Genomic DNA, 24,002 nt, shown 5'->3' on the forward strand with positions numbered 1-24,002 from the left:
ACTTGGCCCAAATGTATTTTCCTTAAAGGAAAATTTGAATCTACCGAGGCAGGACAATCATTTCTCTATTGTCAATTAGGCATTAACATGTCCAATTTTTGTTTCTCCTGACAAGGATAACATAGGTAGCCATACACCTGCACCACCATTAGATGTTCTTCTGGGGTGTATTGTGTTTCTCATTATCTGGTGGTTCCCCTGCTCTTTGGTGGAGGTGTTGCCATTTGTGTTGGGTTTCCTGTTAGGGCTTATCCTTGTTTATTGTGGCAGAGTTAGCTTTGACAGGAAAGTACAGGATTGCTTTTGCTTGTGGAAAAGATGTGACTTTTATTTGAACTCAGTCCCCTGTGGGATGAGTAATGGTAGGATTGAGCACTGTGTACCTTTCATGGCTAGCTGCTAGACAGGGATTGAGCAGCAGGGAGAAGAGAGCCATGTCCCTGAAATTAAATTGCTTCTGTGTCTCATGCATTTATGAGTCTGCTAGAAACTTCCATTTGGAGCTGTGCACATCTAGGCTTGTGAACAGTTGGCAAGGATATTGTCCCTTTTGACTATCTAAAGCAGCAGCATGGCCAAGAGGACAGTAGTGATACCAGTTCTGGAGATTTCATTGCACATCTTGATGTCTTCCATGGATGATTCAACATGAGGAGTCAACTGAAAGTAGAAGTTTCATCTTTCCTTTGGAAAGCAAGGTTGTCTCTCTTATAGTTACAAATGAACTACTGATGAAAAAGGACTCTAAAACTGGAAGGCAAAACATAAAATACCAACCCAAACAAAATTTTAAAGCTGTTCTCATAATCTAGGAAATCCCAGTCATAATATTAAATAGGGTTGAAATGTTGATAGCTGTTATAATAGCTGGACCAGAATCTATTTTTCTATCTGTGGTCCCTGTATTTCATTATTTATTTGTTTTATACTAAGCAGAGGACAAAATCAATGGGGGGGCAAATTTATCTGTTTGTAAAATAAAACAACAGCAACACATAAATTGTTATGCAATGTTTTCTCTAGTATCCACATGATTAAAACCACAAGTTTTTCCTTGTAATGCGTCCAACTAGATTCCTTTTCCTTTAACAGTTTTTATGTTGTTAATTTGTTCCTTCTCAGAAGTTTTCAGGGGGTTTCTGAATTGCATGGCTTTTGTTAGAGGAAAAAATAGAGAAACCTGTGCTGCCATTGTCTTTGATTAAATTCAGGTCTGTATCCAAATTACTGCTATTTTCAGCTTTTAAGGGTCTGCTTAACTTTGCCTAGACTCAAATCTAGCTGTGAATTGTATTTAAGTTCAAAGTTTCTTTTATCAAAAACTTATTTGTGAACTGTGATTCAGGCTGTAGTTTTAAAGTAAATGTGAAGTTAAATATTTTTTTTCAGAGTTAAGAACTTACTGAAAATGAATACTGAAGGGATCTGTAGATAGCTGTCGCTCTTTTGATATGACATGATGCCTACAGCTAAAATAAAACTAGTTACAAAGGGCTCCACCCCTGCAACAACTTTAGGCACAGTTTGGAGCTCATGTGTGTGCTCACACACAGACTACAGAAGCTACAGAAACAATTCCATGGCAGGCGTGCCTGTGTGCATGCTTACGGCACTAGCTCCCCAAAGCAAAAGTGAAAACTCTTGAGAAGAAACTGAGAGGCTGAAGGGGTTAAATGAAATACAACTCTGCTTTTCCTGTGCAGTAAGGATTAGTAACCAAACAGAAGCAGGGGAGAAGAGCACTGGAGTGCCACTGTTTCAACAAGAACGATTGGAAAGTGGGTTCTGGAGCTTGAGTGCAGAGTGTCTCCAGCTTTTGTTCTCACCTGCCACAGGCACATGCAGAAGGTAGGAGCTGACTTTGTGTTCTGGGCTGCCTCCTGATCCCTCTACCTGGATATCTATTCTCTATTAGTAATTTCAGTGCTGTTCTTGTGCTTTAAACTATTTTTCATTTCCCATCATTTTTCCTTTCAGTTAAAAGAGTACAGGGTAGAGGAGAGACCAAAGTCCTTATGACTGCAGAATTTTATTTCTTAGAAGGGAGGGAAGAAGATGCTCCATGAGTTTGGTGAACACGCGTACCTTCGGCACGCAGTTAGTCCCGGTGGGACTGGCAGCGCAGTTCCTGCCGTTGCGGCTGGGGGCAGCAGGAGGTGCCCGGGCGGTGCCGGTGTGCCAGGATGTGCCAGGATGTGCCAGGGATGTGCCAGGATGTGGTAGCATGCGGGGATGCGAGCCCGCCGGGGCACACACACGCTCCCTTAGCACGGGCTGCGAGGCAAAGGCAGCGGGGCTATTGACGGCAGAAGCGGAGCTGTGGCACGTAGGATTAAAGCCTGCCTGGGTGCTACGGCTCCTGTAGCCCCGGCTGTCAGCCTGCAGAGCTCCGCTCCTGCTCGGGGCCAGCAGGTGCTGAGGGCAGGCCGTGGCCCCGCGTCACCCCGCGCTGCCTCGGCGGCGTGAGGGGAGCCGGGAGGGAGGCCCGGCCGGACCATGCCGCCGGAGACACCAGACCTGTCTGTGAAAGGGGACCGGGTCTCATCCCTGAGGGAGCCTGAGGGGTGAGGCAGGCCAAGGTGGCAGCTGCAGGGATGCAGGGACCTGTCCTGGCACGGAGGTAATGGTCTGGAAGCGATGTGGGAGAGCAGTAGGTTTGCCTGGTGCGCTGGGTGCTCCTTGTGCATGGGTGGTCAGGTGGAAGTAGTGGAGCAGGTGATTTGAAACTGAGTTTCAAAGCTTTGAGGAAGGAAATGTTGGCTTTGAATGGAGTCCCTACGACTAGGAATAGCTAGTATTAGTACAGGAGCTTAGGGAGACGGGTGTGCTTCTTTAGGTCTCCCTGTAGAGACCTTCAAATGAGTTTGTAAACACCTTTGTTTGTTACTTTGGAAAGTGTCTACACAAACACGTTTACCCTTTCTACTTATGAGGCCTTTCAACCGCTCCAGTGTAAACTGGCCTGCAGCTTAGATCTTTTTATCCTGGCTTCCCAGAGATGTGCTACACACTTTAATGCCAGAGCATTCCCAGCCTCTGTGGCCATGAAAAGCCATTCTTTCCCAGGTGCAGTGGGAGGATGGGCCAATGTGCTACACAGCCATGTGTGTATTGGGCAGCCTCACTCTGGGCTTCCAGGACAGATGCTCTACCCTTACAGGGAGCAAAGGGAGCTGTTTGTGATGGGGAGCAAGGGTGGATAAAGCCACCAAGTGTCTTTGATATGGCACTAACTTAAACTAATATTTGCTCATGTCAGTAAATTAATTGATTGGTAAAATGAAAAAATAAATTTAAAACAGAGCAAATTTTCTGTCTCTGGAAACTTTGTGCTTTTTTTCTGTCCAGTGTGAGATAACTGAGACTTGTATTTTGGGTCTATTTTTAGGTTCTTATACAGTGTGAAGTGTCCTGACACCTTAGAGGTGTTTGGTTTTGAAATATTTTTCTCCATGAGTTTAAGCGCTTGATGGCAGCCCAGAAATGCTGGGCTTGGGATAGTTTATTTGTAGCATTTGCCTATTCCAAATCTGGTTGCTAGTAAACAATCCATTCTGAAGGTAATATTTGATAGAAGATATGTGATGAGTAATTTGAGGTGATTTTCAAGCAAGGATGTAGAGCTCTGTTTGCTGGTCTCTGTATGTATTTCTGTTTAAAAGAATATTAGGCAAAAACCAAAATTGTGTCAATTTTAAGGGAAAGTAGCCATCACTGTGTAAAGAACTTAGGGAATGGATGATCTCAAATGTTGCTGTTCAGTAAGTGCAGTAACTTCTGATGCAGATCCCTTTGGCTTTGGGACGGGCTCTCTCAGATCCAGCTGCTTACCAGCTTGGCAAAGCAGAGATCAGGTAGATCTCACCTAATCTAGCTGCTTCAGGGATTAATTGCTTCTCAAATTAGGCACCAAAATTCTTTTGGCATCTAGGTGAATGGCCATGTCCAGACTTGCTAAAAGGCTTGAGAAAACTGGAAATCAGTTAAGTTGTTGCAACTGGTTTTCTTGGTAGCACCTTTTGAGTCAAAGGTGCAAAGTTTAGTCTTTTTGTTCTGTTGAATAGTAAACCCAAAAAAAAAAAAAAAAAAAAGAAACTATTGGTTGTGGACTCTTTCTTCTGAATAGAGAGTAAACAAGGCAAAATACTGTTCTGTGCCTCAGGACATGTAGAGCTTAGGTCAGCAGAAGGCTTTCTGTTTGTTCAGTGGGGACCTTAAATGTTAATAAGAGATTCACCATTTTGCTCATTCGTGTATGTACCTAGTGACTTATAATTCGCAGCAAACAAACAGCTTTTTTTTTGTAAGAGGATGGGAGCTCTGTTTTGTAGGATAACAGCACCTAGAAAACACAGGATGCAATTACAGCAGTCCTCACAATTAGCATTGCAAGCTCATCATCAGCTGAATGAAGGGGAAGTGTTTTCCCAGTGGCATATTGATGCTCAGTGAGCACCAGAGGAAATCGGTTGCTTTGCTCTTAGGTCTGTGGGAAGGATGATGCAGAAGTGCTGTGAGCCCTGCAGTGTACCTGGCACAGCTGCTGAGCCCAGACAGTGACAGATGATTGCTTGGATTCAGAACAGTCATTTGCAGTTATGCCCACTGTATGATGGACTTGTCAAAAGGACTTATTTCTCTCAGAATGATGCTCTGCTGGATGCAGCTTCACAGGATCATTTTTCAGCACTCCTGGATCTGAGCTGTGATTTGTTGTGGTCCAGTCTTGTCATGGACAATGAATAATAAGGGTTGCTAGGTATTTGGGAAGGGACTTTAATATAAAAGTACTTGAGTGGGTGTCTACTCATATGCATAGCCTATGATCAAATTATTTGTTTATGCTTTCTCACACAGTAACAAGCTCACCTTCCTGACATGCAGATGTGATGTATAGAAAACAAGTGCCATCCACAGATTGTTTATTTCTCTGCCTAGCCTTTAAAGCAGTAATTGGAGGCTCTGGTTTGGGCATCTGTGGGAGAAACCAGCTTCAGAGCAGAGAACCAATTTATTTTTAGATCACACCGTTGTCATTTTGCTGTGATCACACCGTCAAGCATGTGCTTCCTTTGAGAGCTCTCCAGGCACTGCAGTGTGATCACACCCTCCTAAGATCATTTTTTATGAAGTTAATTTTTAGTGACAGATGAAAGATGCTAGGACCAGTATTCTCAGAGACAGCAGCCCCAATTCCACTAGCACATATATTCTCCCTCCTAAATTTGTTAATCTAAAGTTCTGGTTTAGGTTGTGATTTTGTTCCATTTTTTTTTCTTTTAGTTCACCCCATGTTACTCATCTTTCTCTTGCACAGTAAGGTAAGCAAGCCCACAGATTTCTCTGGGGGAATTTCTGCCTTATACCACTGAAGGTGTGTCTGCATCACAGTTTGTAGGAGCAATTCCTTAGGGAAGAGATGTACCTGTACAAGTGGGGTGTGTTTGACATGTTTACATATATATATATATATATATATACATATATATATAAACTGAGTTAGCTTTAAATAAAAAATACTATCTTGGCTTCCAGAAACAATGTACAGGCAGCAGCAATCAAAACCCACATGAGATTCAGGGTAAATAGTCTTGTGTTCCCCTGTCTATTATTAGTCCCCCAGCAAATTTATTTAAAGGTTTTACAGGTGTTGCCTGTGCATATATACTACAAGCATACTGTTGAATGTAGTGCTAACATCCTCTCAGTGAACAGAGATGTGAATCTTGCAGAGAGTTGCAGAGAAAAATGTACATGGTTTTAAAATCTCCTCTTGAAATAACACTCTATTTTTATTTTTAACCCATTGCACAGCACAGAAATTACTGCGTTTATATTTAGGATGAAATAAACTTAAATAAATTTGAAGCAATCTTCTAGCATGAAAATCCTTTCTTTTCCTAAGGAATTCTCAACATTTTGAATTGTAAGAGATTAGTGTCAGCTGGGTAACATGCTGAGGGTGGGAGTTGGGAAGTGAAGTCCTTCCAACTGTAAATGAAGAGCAGGTTTGAGACCACCTGTGGAAACTGAATAAGCACAAGTCTGTGGGGCCTGATGAGAGGCAGGCCAGGGTCCTGAGGGAACTGACTGATCTGGTTGTCAAGCCACTCTCCACGATACTTGAAAAGTCATGGCAGTCGGGCAAACTCCCCCGTGACTGTACAAAGGGAAACATTTTTCCTATTTTTAAAAAGAGGATAAAGGAAGGCCCAGGGAACTAAACACTAGTGAGCCTCCCCTCTGTGCCTGGTGCACAGAGGGGAGGTTGTGGAGATCCTCCTGGACACAGTATGGAAACTTGCAAGACAAGGAGGGTAATGCAAGATAGGCCAGCATGGCTTCACTAAAGAGCAAATCCTGCCTGCCCACCCTGGTGCCCTTCTGTGGTGGAGTGGCTGCAGTGGTTGACTAGGGAAGACTGACTGATGTCAGCTACGCAGAATTCTGTAAGGCTTTTGATGTGGTTCCATATGAAGAACTTGTCAGTTCTCCTGGATGAAAAGCTGGACATGAACTGCCAGGATGTGCTCACAGCCCAGAAAACCAAGCACATCCTGGGCTGCATCCAGAGCAGCATGGCCAGCAGGGGAAGGGAGGGGATTCTCCTCTTCTGCCAGTGTGAGAACCCACCTGGAATAATGTGTGCAGGTCTGGGCACCATAAGAAAGACATGGAGCTGCTGGAGTGGGTCCATAGGAGGCCACAAGATGCTCAGAGGGCTGGAGCACCTCTTCTGTGAAGAATGGCTGAGGGAGCTGTTGTTCTTCAGCCTGGAGAAGAGAAGGTTCTAGAGAGACCTTATTGCTGCCTTCTGGTATTGAAAGGCGACTTAAATAAAGATGGTGAGTCACTTTTTATGTTGGTGGGTAGTGATAGCACAAGGGGTAATGGTTCTAAACTAAGAGTGGGCAGATTTAGACTAGATATTAGGAGGAGAATCTTTATTCATAAAGTGGTAAGGCACTAAACAGGTTGGCCAGGAAAACTGGGAATGCCCCATCCTTGGAAGTGTTCAAGGCCAGGTCAGATTGGGCTTTGAACAACATGCTCTAGTGGAGATGTCCCTGGCCATGGCAGGGGGGGTTGAACTAAATGATCTTTAAGCTTCCTTCCAACCCAATCCATTCTATTATTTATAAACAGCACCAGTGTACAGTGTCAGGTGATATTTCAGGTCAGGCTTAATAACTCATAGAAATGAAGCTGAAGCTGTGACAGGACAGTAGTAAATGTAAAAGATTGTTAGCCATTCCTCTTCAATTGTGCTAGTGTTTGGTGTATTATATCCTTGTCATGTATTTTCCATAGGCAGTGTGTGGCTTCTTTTAGCAGTGTCTAAATCAGTCTGTGTGCTTGTCATTATCCCTACATGCTCCCAGATTTAATTAACAGCTAAGCACAGTGAGACTACCAAAATAGAAGTCAGAATCCTATCTTTACTCCTTATAATAAATCTCTTGCTGCAAACCTAATTGTGGGAGGCTAGTTGCATAAAATTGAATCTGAGCTGATATTAATAGGTAGACAGAAAATTGCCCTCATGAAACACTATTATCTCCTGCAAAGGGCTGGCATAGTGATTACATTTGCTTGGAAGATGGTGCTTCACTGACCCAAGCCTGAGATACATCATTGTGGATTTTTGAGAGCCAGAAAGAGGCAGGTCTGCATCTTCCACACCCACTGATAGGGTATGGTGTGAGGCCTTACTCCAATCTCTGTGTGTTGATCTTGCTCTTGAGCCTAATGATTTTTCAGCTACTATTTTGTGTGATTTCAGTATTCAGACGTTGCTGTGGCTTCCCCAGGTGTTGCTGAACTTTCTTTTGCTGTACAAATCCTCTGTAAAAAAATATTGTCAGTCTTTGTCAGCCACATGAAGAGATGGCCTGGTGCAGATTCATGTTAGGAATCAGCCTGAAGGCTGAGTTGAGACCAATGATACAGAAGGCTCAAAGATGCTTCTGTGTTACTAATACTCAGTTCTCCAGCCAGCTGGTGCTCTGCTGCTGTGCTTGTTAATAAGTTTTTCAAACTTTTTTTTTATTTAACAAGGTGAATTTTAAAGATATTTTGGCTGAAAGTTTGTCTTCCATAATGTGCATACCATGGCTGAACATATATCCCAGTGGATTACTTTCTTGATGAGGATTCTTCAACTTCTAACGTGTATTTAGAATGAATTATTAAATCTGGACACCAATGGTAATGACACCACCATAAAACTTATGTTCAGACAACTTGTGCTTTCTTTGTTTTCTCTCCTTTCCCATTAAGCCTTTTCAGACAGACCTGTGTTTGCATTAATTTATAAACATTTATCCTTTGCTTTGTATACAAGCAGCTCTTCATGGAAGTGATTCATGGCATGGTCAAGACAAAGGAAGTCCATCATCCTTCTGTTTTAACGGGCACATAGATATTATTTGGCTTATCTGCCCCAACCCAAAGGACATAAGACACATGATTTTCTTTGAAAATTTGTCGAAAAAAGAGATGATTTACTGTGTTTGGGGAAGAAAACAGGCATATTAAGAAGTATCTTGAATGTGATACCATCTGCCTAAAGTGGTGATTTGTTTCCTGGTTCCTCTAGGCTGTGTGATGTGGTCCTTGTGCTCTCCTCACTCAGCTCACATCCTAAGCAAAGGAACTTTTTTCCCTATCCTTGATCCCTGTTTCGCAGAGCCCCTTTGTCTCCCCACCTTCATCTTACCTTCTTTTTCTGTGTGTATTTTTTTCCTTTTTAATTCTTCCAGCAAAAACTTAAAAGGTGCTTCTCAGTTGTCAAGGCAAACAAAAGCAAGCTGGAACAAAGATATATGCTGGATGGTTTTTAGAGCAAAGCAAAAATCATAATGTCTTTAGAAAATGTAGTGAATCTAAAAGCTCAAAGACTGCTCTCAGTCAATGACTCAAAAATTTCTGTCAGTGAATAACAGGATGATGATATGTTGCCCATTCTGGCTTCCCACCTCCTTCAACCAAATTTCTAAAAATAAAACATCAAAGTGAGATCTGATGTGTTAAAGGGGAGTGAGTGGAGGAAAGGGAAGGAATTTCTGAAAACCTGTGAGCAGTGGGATCCCTGTGGCAACATCTGTTTTTGTGCTGCATGTGCTAAACTTTACAATAAGCCATTTCTGTTGATATTGCAGCAGGTAAATATTTATTGCCAGGGTGGCCAACCTGTATCTCAGATGCTGTGCAGGCAAAGGCAGCTTCTGTGTCAGGGTTACTTCTAACTGAGTAATTCGAATTCCCAAAAGGGGGATGAAATCCCTTGTAAGGACCTGCCAAAGTCAGTAATGCTGGGTGGCTTTGCCACTTACCTGCATGTCCAGCTAAATCTCATCTAGATTACCCAAGGAGGAGCCCTGAAGGGTCTTTTTGCCTTCTGCCTACCAACCACTCCTAGAACAACCCCGACTCACACATATGATCACACATGTGATATGTGGTTTTGGCCAAAGATGATTTAGAAATGTGGTTCACAGGCCAAAGAAGGCTGATCTGTCTTGTGTGCTAAACAGAGAATAACACTGGCTGTCCAATTATTTTCAAAAAGAATAGAGAAAACCTGATACATGTGTGAGCAATGGAACTCATGAACCTTGTTTTATTCTGACTTTTGTAGTGCCTAAACAGCTTAAGTTCTTGCTTACATAAGGCTAAGTTATTCATAACATTACTTTTAAGTTTGGATTTCCTTCCTGTTGAAAAGAAAAAGTCATCATCTAAATAGATTAAAAGTTCAACACTTCTCTTCATCCTGGTCCAGTGTCTTTTCCCTCAAAATGTAATTTTATTTCTTTTGAGACCCTGAAATTAGACAACTGATTCAAAGTTATTTTTTTATATATACACATATTTTTTCATCTATACACAGGCAATGTATATATGTTTCCCCAAGAACATGGATGTTAAGAGATTGTTTGAAAAAGTGGCCAAGTTTAAGTAAGCAATTTTATTTGTACATTGGAAGGCAGGATTTACACACCTAAAGTAAATATAACAGTCATTAAAACTGTCCTTGATTCTAAAACATACTCCTGGTCTTCATGAAGATTTGACTGATCTTGCTAAGCCTGCCTGGCCCTAGATAAGTTTCAAACTAAATAAAATATTTTTATAGCAGCTCACTGCTGGCTCCACTATAGAGAAGTCTCCAAGTCTGCCCATCTGTCTTTTCTAAAACTTCTGTTTGTAAAGGCAGAAGCTTCTTTCCTAAGTGGGTTCAGTTCAGTGAAATAAGGGTGCTTATCCCAGTTTCCAGTGGTGATGGTGTTCTTGTGTTCTGTTCAGTTAGGAAATTCCAGTTATCTCCTCTGTGGTTCTCTCACCCTCCTGTTTTGGAATAGAAGGTTCTGAGCTGTTAAAGTTAGGTCCCAGTTTGAATTTCTCCCAGTGTTTGGAGAACCTTGGGTCAGCATCTCCTTGAGAAAACAGTCTAGAGCTCAACTCTGAAGCTGATTCTTTTTGACCAAGCTCACAGATGGCTGGAACCACTCCCCATTTCAAGCCTTTTATTCATCTCACCTGAGCACTTAATGCCAGATGTGACTGCCTAGACAATTTGAATCTCTTCTGGTGTGTGGGCAGAGGTTTCAGCTGGGCACACGTCTATTTCTGGTTAAAGATTCTGCTTGTTCCTTTCTTGTTGTGAACTCATAAACCCTCTCCCTGAGATAACTTCATATTTTAGCACTATGGCAGGAATTCCTCCTTGTGAGCTTTCCAGCAGCTGTTCCATAGCTTGAGCATAAAGTCACCATTTCCCCTCAGGCTCTGCTGCTGTTTCTGGGTGGAGGAGGGGTGGAGATGCTGTTCTAGCACACAGTGGGAAAAGGGAGCTGGGGAGAGTTGAAGAAAACCGGAGAAGGGCAGGAGGCTCAGGGAGCAGCAGCTGCTGTTGTTACAAGTGAAAGAACTGCAAAACACTGTCCTTTTCATTCCTCCCCCGCACACCCAGCCTGCAGTGAGAAGAATGGCGAGCAAGCAGAATAAACATATGCTGCTGTACCCCAGGTCCTACGAGGACTTAAAGGGCCTTGAAATCTACAAGCAGAACTTGGCCCTTTCTTTAAGGTTTCAGACAGATTCTTCAATCCCATCTATTGTGGATGAAACTAAGGTGAAAGGAATCAATGCTGAATCCTTCATCTGAGGAAGCTTTTAAAATAACAAGTTTGTTGATGCTCAGTAATCAAATACAGGATCTTTTTTCCAGTGGGGAATTTCACAGGATACAGATGGTCCTGTTCTTCCTTCTGCCAATCCTTCCGGGAATCTCTTGACCAATTTAATAGCTCTGGATGGTCTAAATATTTTAATGCTAAATTTGGGACGTATCATAGCAATTTCCATGCAAGTGCAATGGCACAAAAGTACAAACAAGCATCAGAGCTGTAACCTCTTGCTGCTTTGGTGCACAGGGTTGCCCCATACATTGAGTTCTGACTCTGCTTGTCCCCTCAGAGAATCTTTTTCTGCTGCCTGGCTGAAAACATCCAAGATTCTAACTACCTGGAGATGGGAGCACTGCTAGCCCTGGTAACCTGCTCCTCTAGCCTCTATCCAGGAGCCTCATGTGGTTTGGTCCCAGCTCCCTGTCTGCCTCCAGGCTCAGATGGTAGAAAGAGCTGAGCAGTTCATTAGCACCAGAATAAGGATTTGGTTTTCAAGGCCATATCTGTGGACCTGAGAGGTGGCTGGAAACGGAATATGTGAGAGAGGACTGCTGGGGAAAAGGTAATTTTTTTTCCCTCCTGGTAGTAGGAATAGGAGCTGATCTCAAATATTTACCTCTGATGGCTACACACTTTCAAGGAAGATGGTGCTTTCACAGTGCCTTTTCCTAGTGCTGTGGGCATTCAGGAGAACTTTGCTGCTTGTGTACACAGATCTTGTAGCCAAAGGGTGTCTTCTTGCCTGTGTTTCCTCTGCGAAAGGTTAGGATGCTTGGTACATTTGTGACAGAGATCCAGCCTGGCCTGGTCATTGGCCTCTACAGCACAGAGAGCATCCTTTGCATCTTCTGGAATGTATCCCCAGGTTGTTTCCTCCTTTATTTGAATAGGAAGAGTAGTAGTAGTACCTGTGGGTGATGGAGGATACACAGTCTTCCCTCAGTTTCCTAAGAATGACTAAACCAAAATTAATTCTAGCCTTTTCATATTAAAAAACTCCTATATCTTCATTTTCTTATGAATCTTATGGCTGGTGCTCAGTGTTTAGGGAGAGAAGTTTACCAGTGTTTGTTTTCCCAATTCCATTTTCCCTGATCATTACTATTTTGTGCACAGACAGGTGCAACTGATTTTTTTTGGTAGCTTTTACATCTGAAAGATAAAGTATTAAGGAACAAGCTTTTTATTCTCAGCATGGTGAATGCTGGCAGTGGTAAAATCCATGGTATATACGGACTTGGAGAGTTGTTATGGAATCTCTTCTTTGAGGCCTAAGACTATAAGAAAAATGGTTGCCCATCATAAAGTAACCTGAAATACTCAAATACCTGATCAACTAAATTTCATTTTGGGTATTTCTTGGTTCTGATGTCATATTCTCATGCAACAATGATTTTTTATCAATGTTACCATTGTTAATAGTGATACACATTCTGTATTTTATCTGAATTTAATTGTCCAGGCTAAAGGAGCTATATATGAAGTTTTAATATTAATACAGATATTGTTACAAGGGTGGATTAAATAACCATTTCTTCCTTGATACTTTTGTGTACTGTGAAAGGAAAATTTCTCCTTTTACCTTTCCTTTTCCAAGTTAGAAGGAAGCCCAAACTAGGTAAAACTGTGGTAGGAGTATCTAGTCTCTCTTTTTTTTTTTTCCTGGACTTAACTGGTCTCAAGGTCATGAGAAAACGGTGATGAGAAAGAATCAGTCTGTAGAGGCTGAAGTGTCCCTGTCACAGCTCTGGTGAGTGGTGGTTGTTGTCACTGCAACTCAAAAGAGGAAGGATTAAGTACCAACAGGGAAGTAGCAAAACCAAAAAAGTTTTGTGGTGTGGACAACATCCCAAATTTAGGAACTGTTGTATGCTGCCATACCAGCCTACATGATCTGATCTCCTTTCTAGTTCTGCAGAGGGGATGTAACTGCTCATGGTGGAATCTAGCTATAGCTGTCCATGATGAATTATTGGATTTTAAACAACCACAACTGCACAAGATGAATGGAGGGTACAGAAATGTTAACTGTGGAATTTTTTACCTTGGGTTGGTTGAAGTCATTGCAATCCTCAAGTATTTTATCAGGTGTATACATAAAGGGGTGGGAGGGCAGACATGCAACAGCATGCACCTTCCACTGTGCCTGGGGATGCTGTTCTCATAATACCAGAGGAAAGTTCAGAGAATTAGGCACTCTCAGTAATTATATCTTGGCTTTATGTGCAGGGTGTTTTCAATCTTTGCAGATGCCTTCATCTCTCCAGGGAGTTTTGTGGTAAAACTGCTTTTCTTCTCTCCTCTTAATTTTACTTCCAACTCCATTTTTACTTCATGGTATTGTAGCTTTTCCACCAAACAGCAAAGAAGCAAGCAATCTTGAGTAATTTTTCTATTCCCACAGGCAGAGATGAAGAACCTGTTCCTTCTGCTCATGCTAGCAACAACGTCACCTTCTGCATTTTCAGTAAGTAAATGCTCTTCTGAGCACTGTTACAAGAAATGAAAGATACTTCTGTTAAGAACTGTCAACATCTGTTACTCAAGTGCTTTGTAGAAAGCATTTCTGAAAGAGCTAATAGGGTCAAGTCATCAGGCCTATTGTGGCACATCTTATGAGAAGTCTAACATGGCAATTAAATAATCGAATTCTGGTAGTGCCTTTGGTTCTAAGGATTTATCTGCAAAGCAGTAATTGCTGTCTTCTGCTTCAAAGCTAGAGTTAGTTATCACTTGATATAAAGAGAATGGATTTTTGGTTAGTTCATTATTCTCTTTTCTTTGGTCTTAGAAGTATTAGCCATGTGGTTTAGTTTTGCTGGGAGAGGTTACTTTATGGTAAGCCGATGTGATATTATCAGAAAAAGAATGCAGCAATTACGGACTGGGATTCCTGTTCCTTTCTGAGTGAGAAGCAGGATATTTCTGAAGTAAATGCAGCTTGTAAACAGTTTGCCTGACTTGAAGTTGAACTTTAATAGTGATTTGGTCATCTAAGGTAAAAGATGACCTACAGATTAGAATGGAAGTATTAACAAAGGAAGATATTGCATGGTTGTTAGGTGTAAAGGAAAAGAGAGTGGGGGGAAAAAAGAGGCAATTATCACTTGGAGTAAGTGTTTTGCTGTCTAGGCCACCTTTGAAGATCAGGGATGAGAGACCAGAAATCAAGCCGAGTTTTTTAGTTTCCCTTGCAGCCAAATTTGCTTAAATGAGTGCCTGCTGTCACAAAACTAATAAAAAAAATCATACTGTGTGTTAAAAGAACCAGAAATTGAATTTATTCTATTCAGTTCATCTGTTCACCTGCCTATCTCCAATTTGGAGATATTGGTGATTTTTTTGGGAAGGGATATCACTGAAATACCCTGAGACTGTGAAGGCTGACATTTCTCTGTAGCATTAGACTCTACCTCCTGCATGCAATCAGTAGTTCCTCTTGAAGCCATGCTGAATGAAAGGAGAAATTTTGCTTGGCCACCACTTCAGTATGTCAGTTTCCCAGGCATACTGCATCTGTCCAGGTCATACGTTTCCTCTGAACACTGTTTCTTTATATGGATCTGCATTTCTAGGTTGAAATGCTGGTTTTTAATTTGAATAACTCAACATTGTTATTGTTTAAGGTGCTAATCTGTTGAATAAACTTTTAGATGCCTTACCCAGCTTTAACAAAGGGCAGAAGGTGCACAAGGACATAAAAGTTAAGGTCATACAGAAACAGTAAAAATTACTGTGAGTGCAGAGAAAGAAGAGATTTTACTGTTATTCATATGGAGGGAAAGGGAGAAAACATGAACAAGAACAATTTTACCAGGTAGAACCAGTTTGTTTTGGCCTATAACCTGTCTACAGCAATGTCACAAACATGTGTCTAGAAAAAAACCATTAAAAGGTAGGCAAATACAATTTCCCCCAATACACTTCCAGTTTATGAACCCTTTGAGCTTGAGATATCTCTGTCTCTCTTCCCTGAATTTGGTCAATGCCTCCTTGAAGCCATAATATCAAGATCCTGCTCTTGAGAGCTAAATATCAGCTACAATGTAATGATTTATTAATATTAATTAATAATTAATAAAAAATAGCAATTTGGGACAGGATTTGTGTTTCCCCTGTGTCACTTAAGTTGCCTACATTAAATCTCCACTGTCATTTTAGTGATAAATCACTAATACTATAATACTTTCCCGTGGTTCTTTGCGGTAAGTCCCTGGTTTTCTGTTGTCCTTTATTACCCTATATTACCCTTATCATCTGCTTTCATTATTTCTGTGGTTTTGGCATAGCTCATAAATGTGCTGAGGCATTCTGGTTCCTTATGGAATACTGCTGCTAATGTCAGTTCTTGCAGTGGGTGGAGATTTTATTCCTGCTTTTGTCTTTGGACCATCTGCTCATCATCCATTGAAGAATTGTCCTTCTGACTGCTTAACTTCCTTCAGAGCTTTAGGTGAAGGATTTTTTGGAAGTGTTGTGCTAAATCTGAGTGCGTCTGGCAGGTTACCTTTGTTGACGTGTTTGTGAATTGAAGAACTGCAATATTCTTAGAAGAATTTGCCTTTAAAAGTCCTATTGACTTTTTCCCAAACATCCTGTATTTATGCAGGTGCCTGCTAGCTCTGTTGTTTGTTATAATTTCTATTAATTTATCAGCTGACATCAGTTTTATGCTCCGTGAATGTACAGTTCCATGGGTTCCCCTGGGATCATTTTGTAAACTGGTGTCAGATTTTCCACTTTCCAATAATCACATGTTGAAGTGGATTTAGCTGAGAGGGTTGTCCGCTAGTATGTAACAGTTTATCCATTTCAACCTTGAGTTCCTGTTAGGCCCCTTGGATAAACAACTTCTAGTGACCTCATACTGTGTGATTTGTCCACCTTTCCAAATAAGTTTGGGGTCATAAAGTTTACTCACAATCATCCTCTTTGTAGAGTTTTCTGAATGCGCTCCATTTCCTCCACAAGGATTCCAAGAATTAATTTGACTTCTATGCAATGGCTGTGTCTTTTTAAATTCCCTTCTCATCTCCAGGCCACCCAGAGTTTCTGGAAGCCTTTCCATTTCTGAAAAGCCAACTGGTACCTGCTCTGCCCACTGCCCATGGGGCAGCACGTCCCTGGCTGGGCAGCGCACCAGGCATGCACCACGTCCTCCCCAGCTGACAGAAAATCAGTGAGTGTGGAAGGAGCTAGCTGTAGGGTGGGGCAGCCCAAAGAGAGGTAGCACAGTGAGGGGTGTGGGAGAGTTGAACAGGGAACATGGAAAAGAGCCGGGGACCACGAGGGAGAGGGTTCAGTGATGTAGGGAGAATCTGAAATGTTTTGAGAAAATGAAGTGTTGGGGAACTGTTGGATTTTACTGTTTGCTGGAGGGCATATGCTAACGAGCCATGGCTAGGCTGAGAGTGGAATGAAAGGAGATGTACACAGTGAGTGTAAACCATAAGCCATTAAAGCTAACAACGCCTGGGTTTTTTCCCTCATCTTTGTAGAGCAGCTCATCTTAATAAGATACTCACTTCTTCTGCATCACTTTGTATTTTGCTTCCTGCTGTCACCATCTTGTTCACTTTCACTCTTGTTTTTCTAGTTTTACTCAAATACAATTCTTTGATTACTTATTCATTATTCATAGAAATGGTACTTGGCATTATTCACCTTCAAAGCTCTTCGCAAGCCTGCTGTGTCTGAGCCAAGATCAATGGTTAAGACAGAATTATAAAAAAAAAAACAACTTTGCTGATGTGGTTTGGATTAATTAGCTCATTTTTGGTAACATTTTTTGGCTAATATCCTAGCTGGTTGCAGATGGAGCCATCTTGAAAATGCATATTGGCATAGCAGCAGATATCTAAATTATAAACATGTAACATATACTGAATGTTTTCAGCTCCCTTTCAATTAAGTTTGAGGGTTGGATACTACATGTCATGCAGAGCTTAGCTATGTGAAAATATATTATTGGTGGTCATCATTGTAGTACTGGGTAATTCCTCTGGATATAGAAAGAAGAAGGCAATGGTTCATATACCAAAGAGCACATGGTCTAAGGACACAGTCCATGTGGGTTATTTTGTTAGGGCTCTGAGGGCACTACTGGGCTTTATGGGCCCTGGCTGGACTCTCCACACCCAGCCCACTGCCCAGGACACCCTTGCAGGCTCCTGGGACTGCTGGCTCCTGCCCCAGTGAGGATCTGCACAACTCTGCCTGGCCAGCCATGGACCCTGATGAGTCAGGCTCACCTGCAGTCCCAACTCCCAGCCTAGTTTCAGGTGGAGATGCCCAATTCCCAGGGCTGGGGCTGCTCCCTGGCCCGCTGTGCTGTTCTGGGAGAGTGTCCCACTACTGACCCACAATGAGCAGCCAATCTCTGGGGCACCTTGACACTTTTCTTTCTTTTTCCCTTTCTGTTACAAACTTTTCTCTGATCAATTAACTTCTCCCTAAGCACTTATTATTCAATGTTAACAAAGCCTCATTTTTTCACTGGAGACTTCTTACTTGCCAAGACTTTGGCAATGAAACCATTACAGAAGTGATAGTGGTGACAGTTTTCTTTTGTTAGGTATTTGGCTTTCACCCTTCTCTCCTACATCATGTTTCCTAAATGATGCTACAGTTCAGGGTGTGTCAAAATAAACATTAACCATACTTCAGATACTATAAACACCAGAAAGTAGATATTTATCAAATAAAATGACCAGTGTTATTTCAAAAATACTAAGAATGGTTAAAGAGAAAGAGTCTGATTTTGACTGTAGTTTTATGCCATGGAAACACTACATAAGTGTGACGCCAGGTTACTCATTTTATCATTGTGAGCAATATCTGTTTTCAGTGGGCAACAGCTGGACAGGGCTTTGTGGTCAGCCTCTGTTTCTCACCACCTTCTCCCTGTTGGTGCTGAGATTTGTGCCTGATTCCAATGGAACCTAGTAAGCAAGTGAAACAGCCCCAGAAATCACAGTAAGGACATTTCAGTGTCCAAAACAATGCTTCAGTTGCATCTCAATAGGCCAAAGCCGTGCAACCTTCTGGGCATAGTGTGGTTATCAGTAACAGCAACTGTTGGGGTGGTGCAACAGGATGTTTTGTTCCTGCTAGTCAGTCTGGAAAAGCAGCACCAAACAAACATCACAAAATAAATCAGGGTGACCATCTCTGAGTCCTGAAAGGTGCCCAAGGAGCAAGGGGTAAGAACTTACCTGGGATGTAGATTGTTTGGATTTGTGACTGCAGAACTTCACTGCTCACTTGGGATTGTATAGTAAATTGATGTTTTCTTTGATAGCTTGCTGGTATTTGAGTTGCAACAAGGCACTAGAAAATTGTTCCCTCTGAATCACTTCTCCACAATTGGTGATATGAACTTTGTGGATCACTGCATGCCTGCAATGCATTTGTCTGGGAAGCACAGCCCTCTTCCCATGCATAGTTTTCTATCCATCTCATCAAACTGACTGGAAAGTCTTTCAAGGACCCCTTTTAAAGTGCTCCTACATGGTGTGAGCATTTTCTGAATCAAGTCCCATTCATAGCTTCTCTTCCAGTGCATGTGTCATACACAAAAATAAACATTACATGGTACATAATAAGCTATCTAGGACACTTTTCCAGAATTCTTTTGTTTGCCTGTGATGCATACTGGAATTGTCTTTACAGATGAGGTCTGGAGGTCTAATGACTCAGAGGCATAGCTCTTTACTTGCTGATGATATCAGATACAGTTGGCCTGGTAACAGCGGATGCTGCAACTACATCAGCAGTTCATCTGTCTAGGAACTGATGAAAGCAATGCAGTGTTCATAAAAATGAAATCCCTGGCCTTCTAAACTTGTATGCCACTGCTGCCTGTATGTGAATGAGCCCTGAGAGTCCACAGTGCCAGGTCATGGGCAATATCAATATTCCCAGAAAGGATGCATTGCTGGTGTCTCAACTGGTGATAAAACTGGACAGAGCAGTTGGGCATTACTAACTGTCTGCTTTTTGGGGAGTTTTTAGAGGTCAGGAAAGATGGTTGTGTGCATTTTCTCACTTCTCTTGAAACATTAAAATATATACTTTATGCAGATAAAGAAACTACATTCTTGTATGAATGTCAGGCTGAAGCAAGAGAAGAACAGAACTGAATGAATTTGTAACAGTGATGAAGATCGATTTTTCATTCTGAAATCCATGAGGGAATGGAATTTAGTTGTCCTGGCTGACATGAGATAAAAGCATTCCAGAGTCTGAAGAGAGCAGAAAGAGGCTTTTGGAGCAGAAACAGGCTGACAGCATCTAAAAATGTCCTGTTATCAGGTTATGTAATAATATATTTATTATTTATTATAAACATGCAGCTTTATCTTTGTCTGCCTACACATGTGCAGTTACTGAAGTAATGAGGACTGTACACAGATTTCCAAATATGGCAGTTGGGCCCCTATTAAAATCTTTCTCTGACACTGTACAGCTTTGGGAGGATTCTTTTGTCTGATGCTCCTTTTGGGGTGTACATAAATGGAGTGATACTGAGAAAAATGATTGTTCCTGAACTCTGTGGATGCATAAGCCTTACAACAAAGGGTCCCTGCAGATTTTACTCTCTATAAAAGGAATAAATAATGCTAGTTCTGTAGGAGGGATATTGGAATATTTATCAGGGTGGTGTGTGTGTGTCAAGGAAGGGCTTTCTATCCTAATTGCCTTCCAGTAATCTGACTTTCAAATGCTCTTCCTTTGGATTTTTATCTACACATTTCCTTCTCCCTTATGCTGACTGAAAGGTCCCTTGTTTCCAGGGTGAGCTAATACTGCACCTAAATCAGTCAGTTGATACAGAGGAATAAGACTGCTGAGAAAGAGTGGTAGCGTATTTTATTCTTTTGAGGGTGAGGGAGGAGGGATTACAGGGGGAGGAATTAGGTGTCTGAAAGAAAAACTTGGGAAAATAAGATTGCTGAAAAAGCCTTGCTGAAAGCTAAAACACTATTGTTGGGATTATGCCCAGAAAGGCAAATGAGAATGCAGAAGACAAACAGTGACCTGAATATCTGGAGTGAAAGAGCGGGAGAAGGGTTTGGCACAGGATCAGGGAGATGTTGACTTGGCCAAGAGGAGGTATGTGGAAGTGGCTGTAACCTGGGCAGTGCCACTGAACGAGCAGGATGAAGACAAACAGAGTCAGTCTGAACCAGAGGTATTAGAAAAACTGCGTGAAGAAAAGTAAGTAGCTGAGCTAGGAAGAAAGGGTTTCTCATTAGAGAAATACCGATAGTAATTTGGAGCGACTCTACAGCTAGACAGTTGTGGGTAATTCCGTAGTAAATGCATAGATATGATTGGCTAATATTTCTGACTGTCGCTCTGCCAGCAGCAGGAAATTATTTTCTTTAAAAAGGGTGAAGTAAAGAAACAAGACTAACTTGGACATACAGTAAGGCAGAGTGTGTGTGTGTGTTTGTGTGTGAAAAATTATATAGCCTGTCTAAATGACAAGGGAGGATTAACCCATGCATCTTGCCTGACTTGGACTCCCTGGATGATTTATTAGACTAGCTCCTATTTCTAGCACAGGTTTGGATGTTTGTGTATGGAGGCGAGTTAGATCACATCACAATAATTTTTTACCTTTTTTTTCTCTGCCTGCCCACTCTTCACTACAGCAAATGTCTCAGTGCCCAAATGATCCGCATTACCTTCTCAGTGGTACAATTGTATACATAAACTGCCCTTCAGTTTGCAGCAGCCCTGCAAACCCTGGTTTTACAGTGTCACTCACCAGGTAACCCTGCACTTACCTTCTTTTTTCAAGCAGAATTAATCCTACTGCATCTTGCAAATATTAGTTTTTTCCTTTATATATTGCCATTCTTCCCACTAACCACACATGTCCTGCTGTATGTGCATCCCATCAGCTTGCAGAAGGCCTTTTTTTTCTGAAAATATGGTATTTTATACATTTCCAAGACAAAGTATTCTGGTTGGTTCCATCACACTTGTAAATTTCTGTCTATATTATCAAGTTATTTCTCTTAATGTCAGTAATCCAACTTTCTAAATATGAAATTAATAGGACTTTTGCTAATGATGGCCCAGACCTTGACACTGTCATTGGACACAGTTGGGTAAGGGGAATGAAGCTCCAAATATGGAATTCTGTTGCAGTAAAAAGTGTGTTCTGGGGTATTTCTTTCTGCTTCCTTTCCTTCTCTTAAGTATTGGACTTAGAGCCAAGGATTTAGGTTTAAGTGGCTGTATTGATCTGGTGTGGAGTGACAGTGCTCAGAGTCCCTGAAGTAATGATTTGCCTTTGCTGCCTTGCTGAGAGGAAGATGTTATCTTCTTTTAGATCGTTATTCAAAAGTGCAGAAATTCTATGAATAGACAAACAGTTGAAGAGGGATTATGAAGCTGGATGTGCTATACGACTTCAGCAAGCTAATACTCCTGGATACTAGAGACCTGATCTTTCTGATGTACTACTGTGTGCCACTTTTCATGTTAGGAATACAGCACAGCAAGACAGCCTTTTTTTGCAAGGGAACGCATAGGATTTCTGCTTCATTTTCCTTTGTTACCATGTCTTTTTGCTATGTCTGTGGGATTTTTTTATTCCCAGGGCGGCCGGATGAAAAGGCAGCTTGATGTCTGGGGGAGCTGGGGTGAATGGAGCAAGTGCAGTCGGAGCTGTGGCGGTGGAGTCAGCTTTCGGCAGCGGCACTGCTATTCCCAAAGGTGAGGGCTAACCCCTTTTTTTTTTTATTTCTTTTCTTTAAATGTGTTGTAGTGCTACTGAGATCCTGCAGTTATGTTCCAATGTACATCCAGAAAAAAAAGTCTTAGTGTTTGATCCCAGGGGAATGAGTCCACTTTGAGATGAACCGCAGTTTCAGTGTTGTCACTGCTGTTTTGTGTAGTGCCCTCTTCAACATGTGCTTGCTTTGGCTCCTTGCAGTTTCTCTGTGAGATCTGAGGCTGTGCAATCAGGGGATTGGCATGGTAGCAGCTGCTCAATCAGGTCTGTGTGGTAAACCCTGAGGGAGACGGAGAACAGGCCAGAGCAGTTGGTTTCTCTCCTGAGAGCTGGTGACAGCACTGAGGTTTCCTCAGGTTTATGATTCCCAGGATGGTAAATTGCCCCAGAAGAAATGGAATAGTGAATTTGGCTCAAGCAGTGTTAGCACTGTGCCACCTCATTTGCAGCTGGGTCAGCTGCATCCTAATGAGGATGATGACTGGTACTGCACCTGTTGGGAATGATGGACTGTAGAGATCTTGTTGTGGATGAAAACAAAGCAAAGGAGGGAAAAAAAGCCAGACTCTCAAAAATATCCTGAAAAAAACAGCCTCTCTCTGTTTAGAGAAATGAGAGGAGGTTTTGTAATAGAAGAAGCCAGAGTTATGAAGCTCCTGCTTCCCACAGAGAATAAAGAAAGGTCTCTTTTGAAGGCTGCCCATTGTGGTTTATACCTCCCAGAATCCCTGAAGGCCTATCTCTCCATTTTAGGAACACTGAAGTGTTAGGCATTGATTGGTTTTTTAGATCAATTTCCTTCATAATTGTTCCTCTCCATAATCCTCAGCTGGAGTCATTCGACTGGACTAAGGGTATTGCACACTTTCCATAGGCATGTTTCACTCTCCCTAATAAGGGACTTATTGGGCACAAAAAATCAAGATAAATGATGCACAAAGATATTCTGAATTGGCCACTATCTTCGTGCTGCACATAACATGTTTCTCTTTCTTGTATGAACAACTGGACTGTTTGCTGGTGGATGATGGACTAAAATCTCAGCTTCCATTATTTAGTTGACCCTGAACGTGACCCTGAAGAGCTGTACTGCAGTTTTTCATGATGTGTGTCTCATTCATGCCAGAACACAAACCATAGCATAAAATGCCCCTAGAAAATGCCAGCCTGCTTTAATGGTGAAGAAGTGCATATTAGTTATTTTGCTGTTTCAGGGAACTCTGTGAGGGTGATATGCTTGGTGTGAAGGTGATTTGTAATGTCTGCTATGAGATGACTTTTTGTATGTGTATTCTTCAGAGAGCTCCATGTACTTTTCCTGTGTTCCAGGACAGAAGGTCCTTCCAGTTGTGTTGGACCAACACGAAGCTATCAGTCATGTAATGTTCAGGTATGGTTTTAGTTTTTCTTTCCTGTTGCTGCTTTTCCCCAGACAAACATCATTCTTATTCAGAAATAAGATGTGATTATTAGTTCCTGTTTCTCTGATGTCAGTAGTGGATGCAGTTCATTAACAGTATCCATTCAAAAGTATGTTGAAATTATGCCCCAGTTTGAAGGAGCATTTTTATTGTACACTTTATTTTCCTCCTTTTTTATAATACTCCAATACAAATACTTTCTCTTCCAAACAGAACTGCCCAGAAGGTTCCCGGGATTTCCGGGCAGAGCAGTGTGCAGAGTTTGATGGGACAGAATTCCAAGGCAAGAAATATAAGTGGCTTCCATATTATGGAGGTAATGATAAACATGTGGGGTTACACTTCATCACTACCTATCAACAATATGTTTTGAAGTAACTGTAATGATTTTTACTGTAGTATTCTTGCAGGGTACACTTTAGTTGGAGTGGAGGGCAGGAGTTGGCATGGAAAAAAATCCTTTTGCCAGCAGCAAAGCATTGCTGTCCTGAAGACACTGGATGTATGGGCCAAGAGACAGCATTGCAGCAATATGTACTTCCTTCTTCTAACAGCCAAATCTTTATTATTCCTTCAGAAACATTGCTCAAGGAAATCTGGAACTGCTTGCACCTAAGTTCCAAAGTATTAGGGGAGCAG

At 41.7% G+C, this 24,002-nt stretch overlaps 1 protein-coding gene across 6 annotated transcripts in view; it reads left to right on the plus strand.

The window, feature by feature from the left end:
* The first annotated feature begins 1,593 nt into the window (after positions 1–1,593).
* The window catches only part of PAPLN (papilin, proteoglycan like sulfated glycoprotein), a 51,241-nt gene continuing 28,832 nt past the window's right edge, over positions 1,594–24,002 (plus strand). For 5 of the 6 annotated variants that reach the window (XM_064713790.1, XM_064713791.1, XM_064713795.1 and 2 more), the window contains exons 1-5: positions 1,594–1,848; positions 13,597–13,659; positions 21,808–21,923; positions 23,272–23,332; positions 23,577–23,679. In XM_064713790.1, the coding sequence (XP_064569860.1) occupies positions 1,840–1,848; positions 13,597–13,659; positions 21,808–21,923; positions 23,272–23,332; positions 23,577–23,679 (352 nt within the window). In that variant the 5' untranslated portion in view covers positions 1,594–1,839. Of the gene's footprint in view, positions 1,849–6,697; positions 6,846–13,596; positions 13,660–21,807; positions 21,924–23,271; positions 23,333–23,576; positions 23,680–24,002 lie in introns of those variants that run through there. The other variant, XM_064713792.1, reaches the window with a different exon arrangement.

Source organism: Zonotrichia leucophrys, chromosome 5 (assembly GCF_028769735.1).
Source record: "Zonotrichia leucophrys gambelii isolate GWCS_2022_RI chromosome 5, RI_Zleu_2.0, whole genome shotgun sequence".
Lineage (NCBI taxonomy): Eukaryota > Metazoa > Chordata > Aves > Passeriformes > Passerellidae > Zonotrichia > Zonotrichia leucophrys.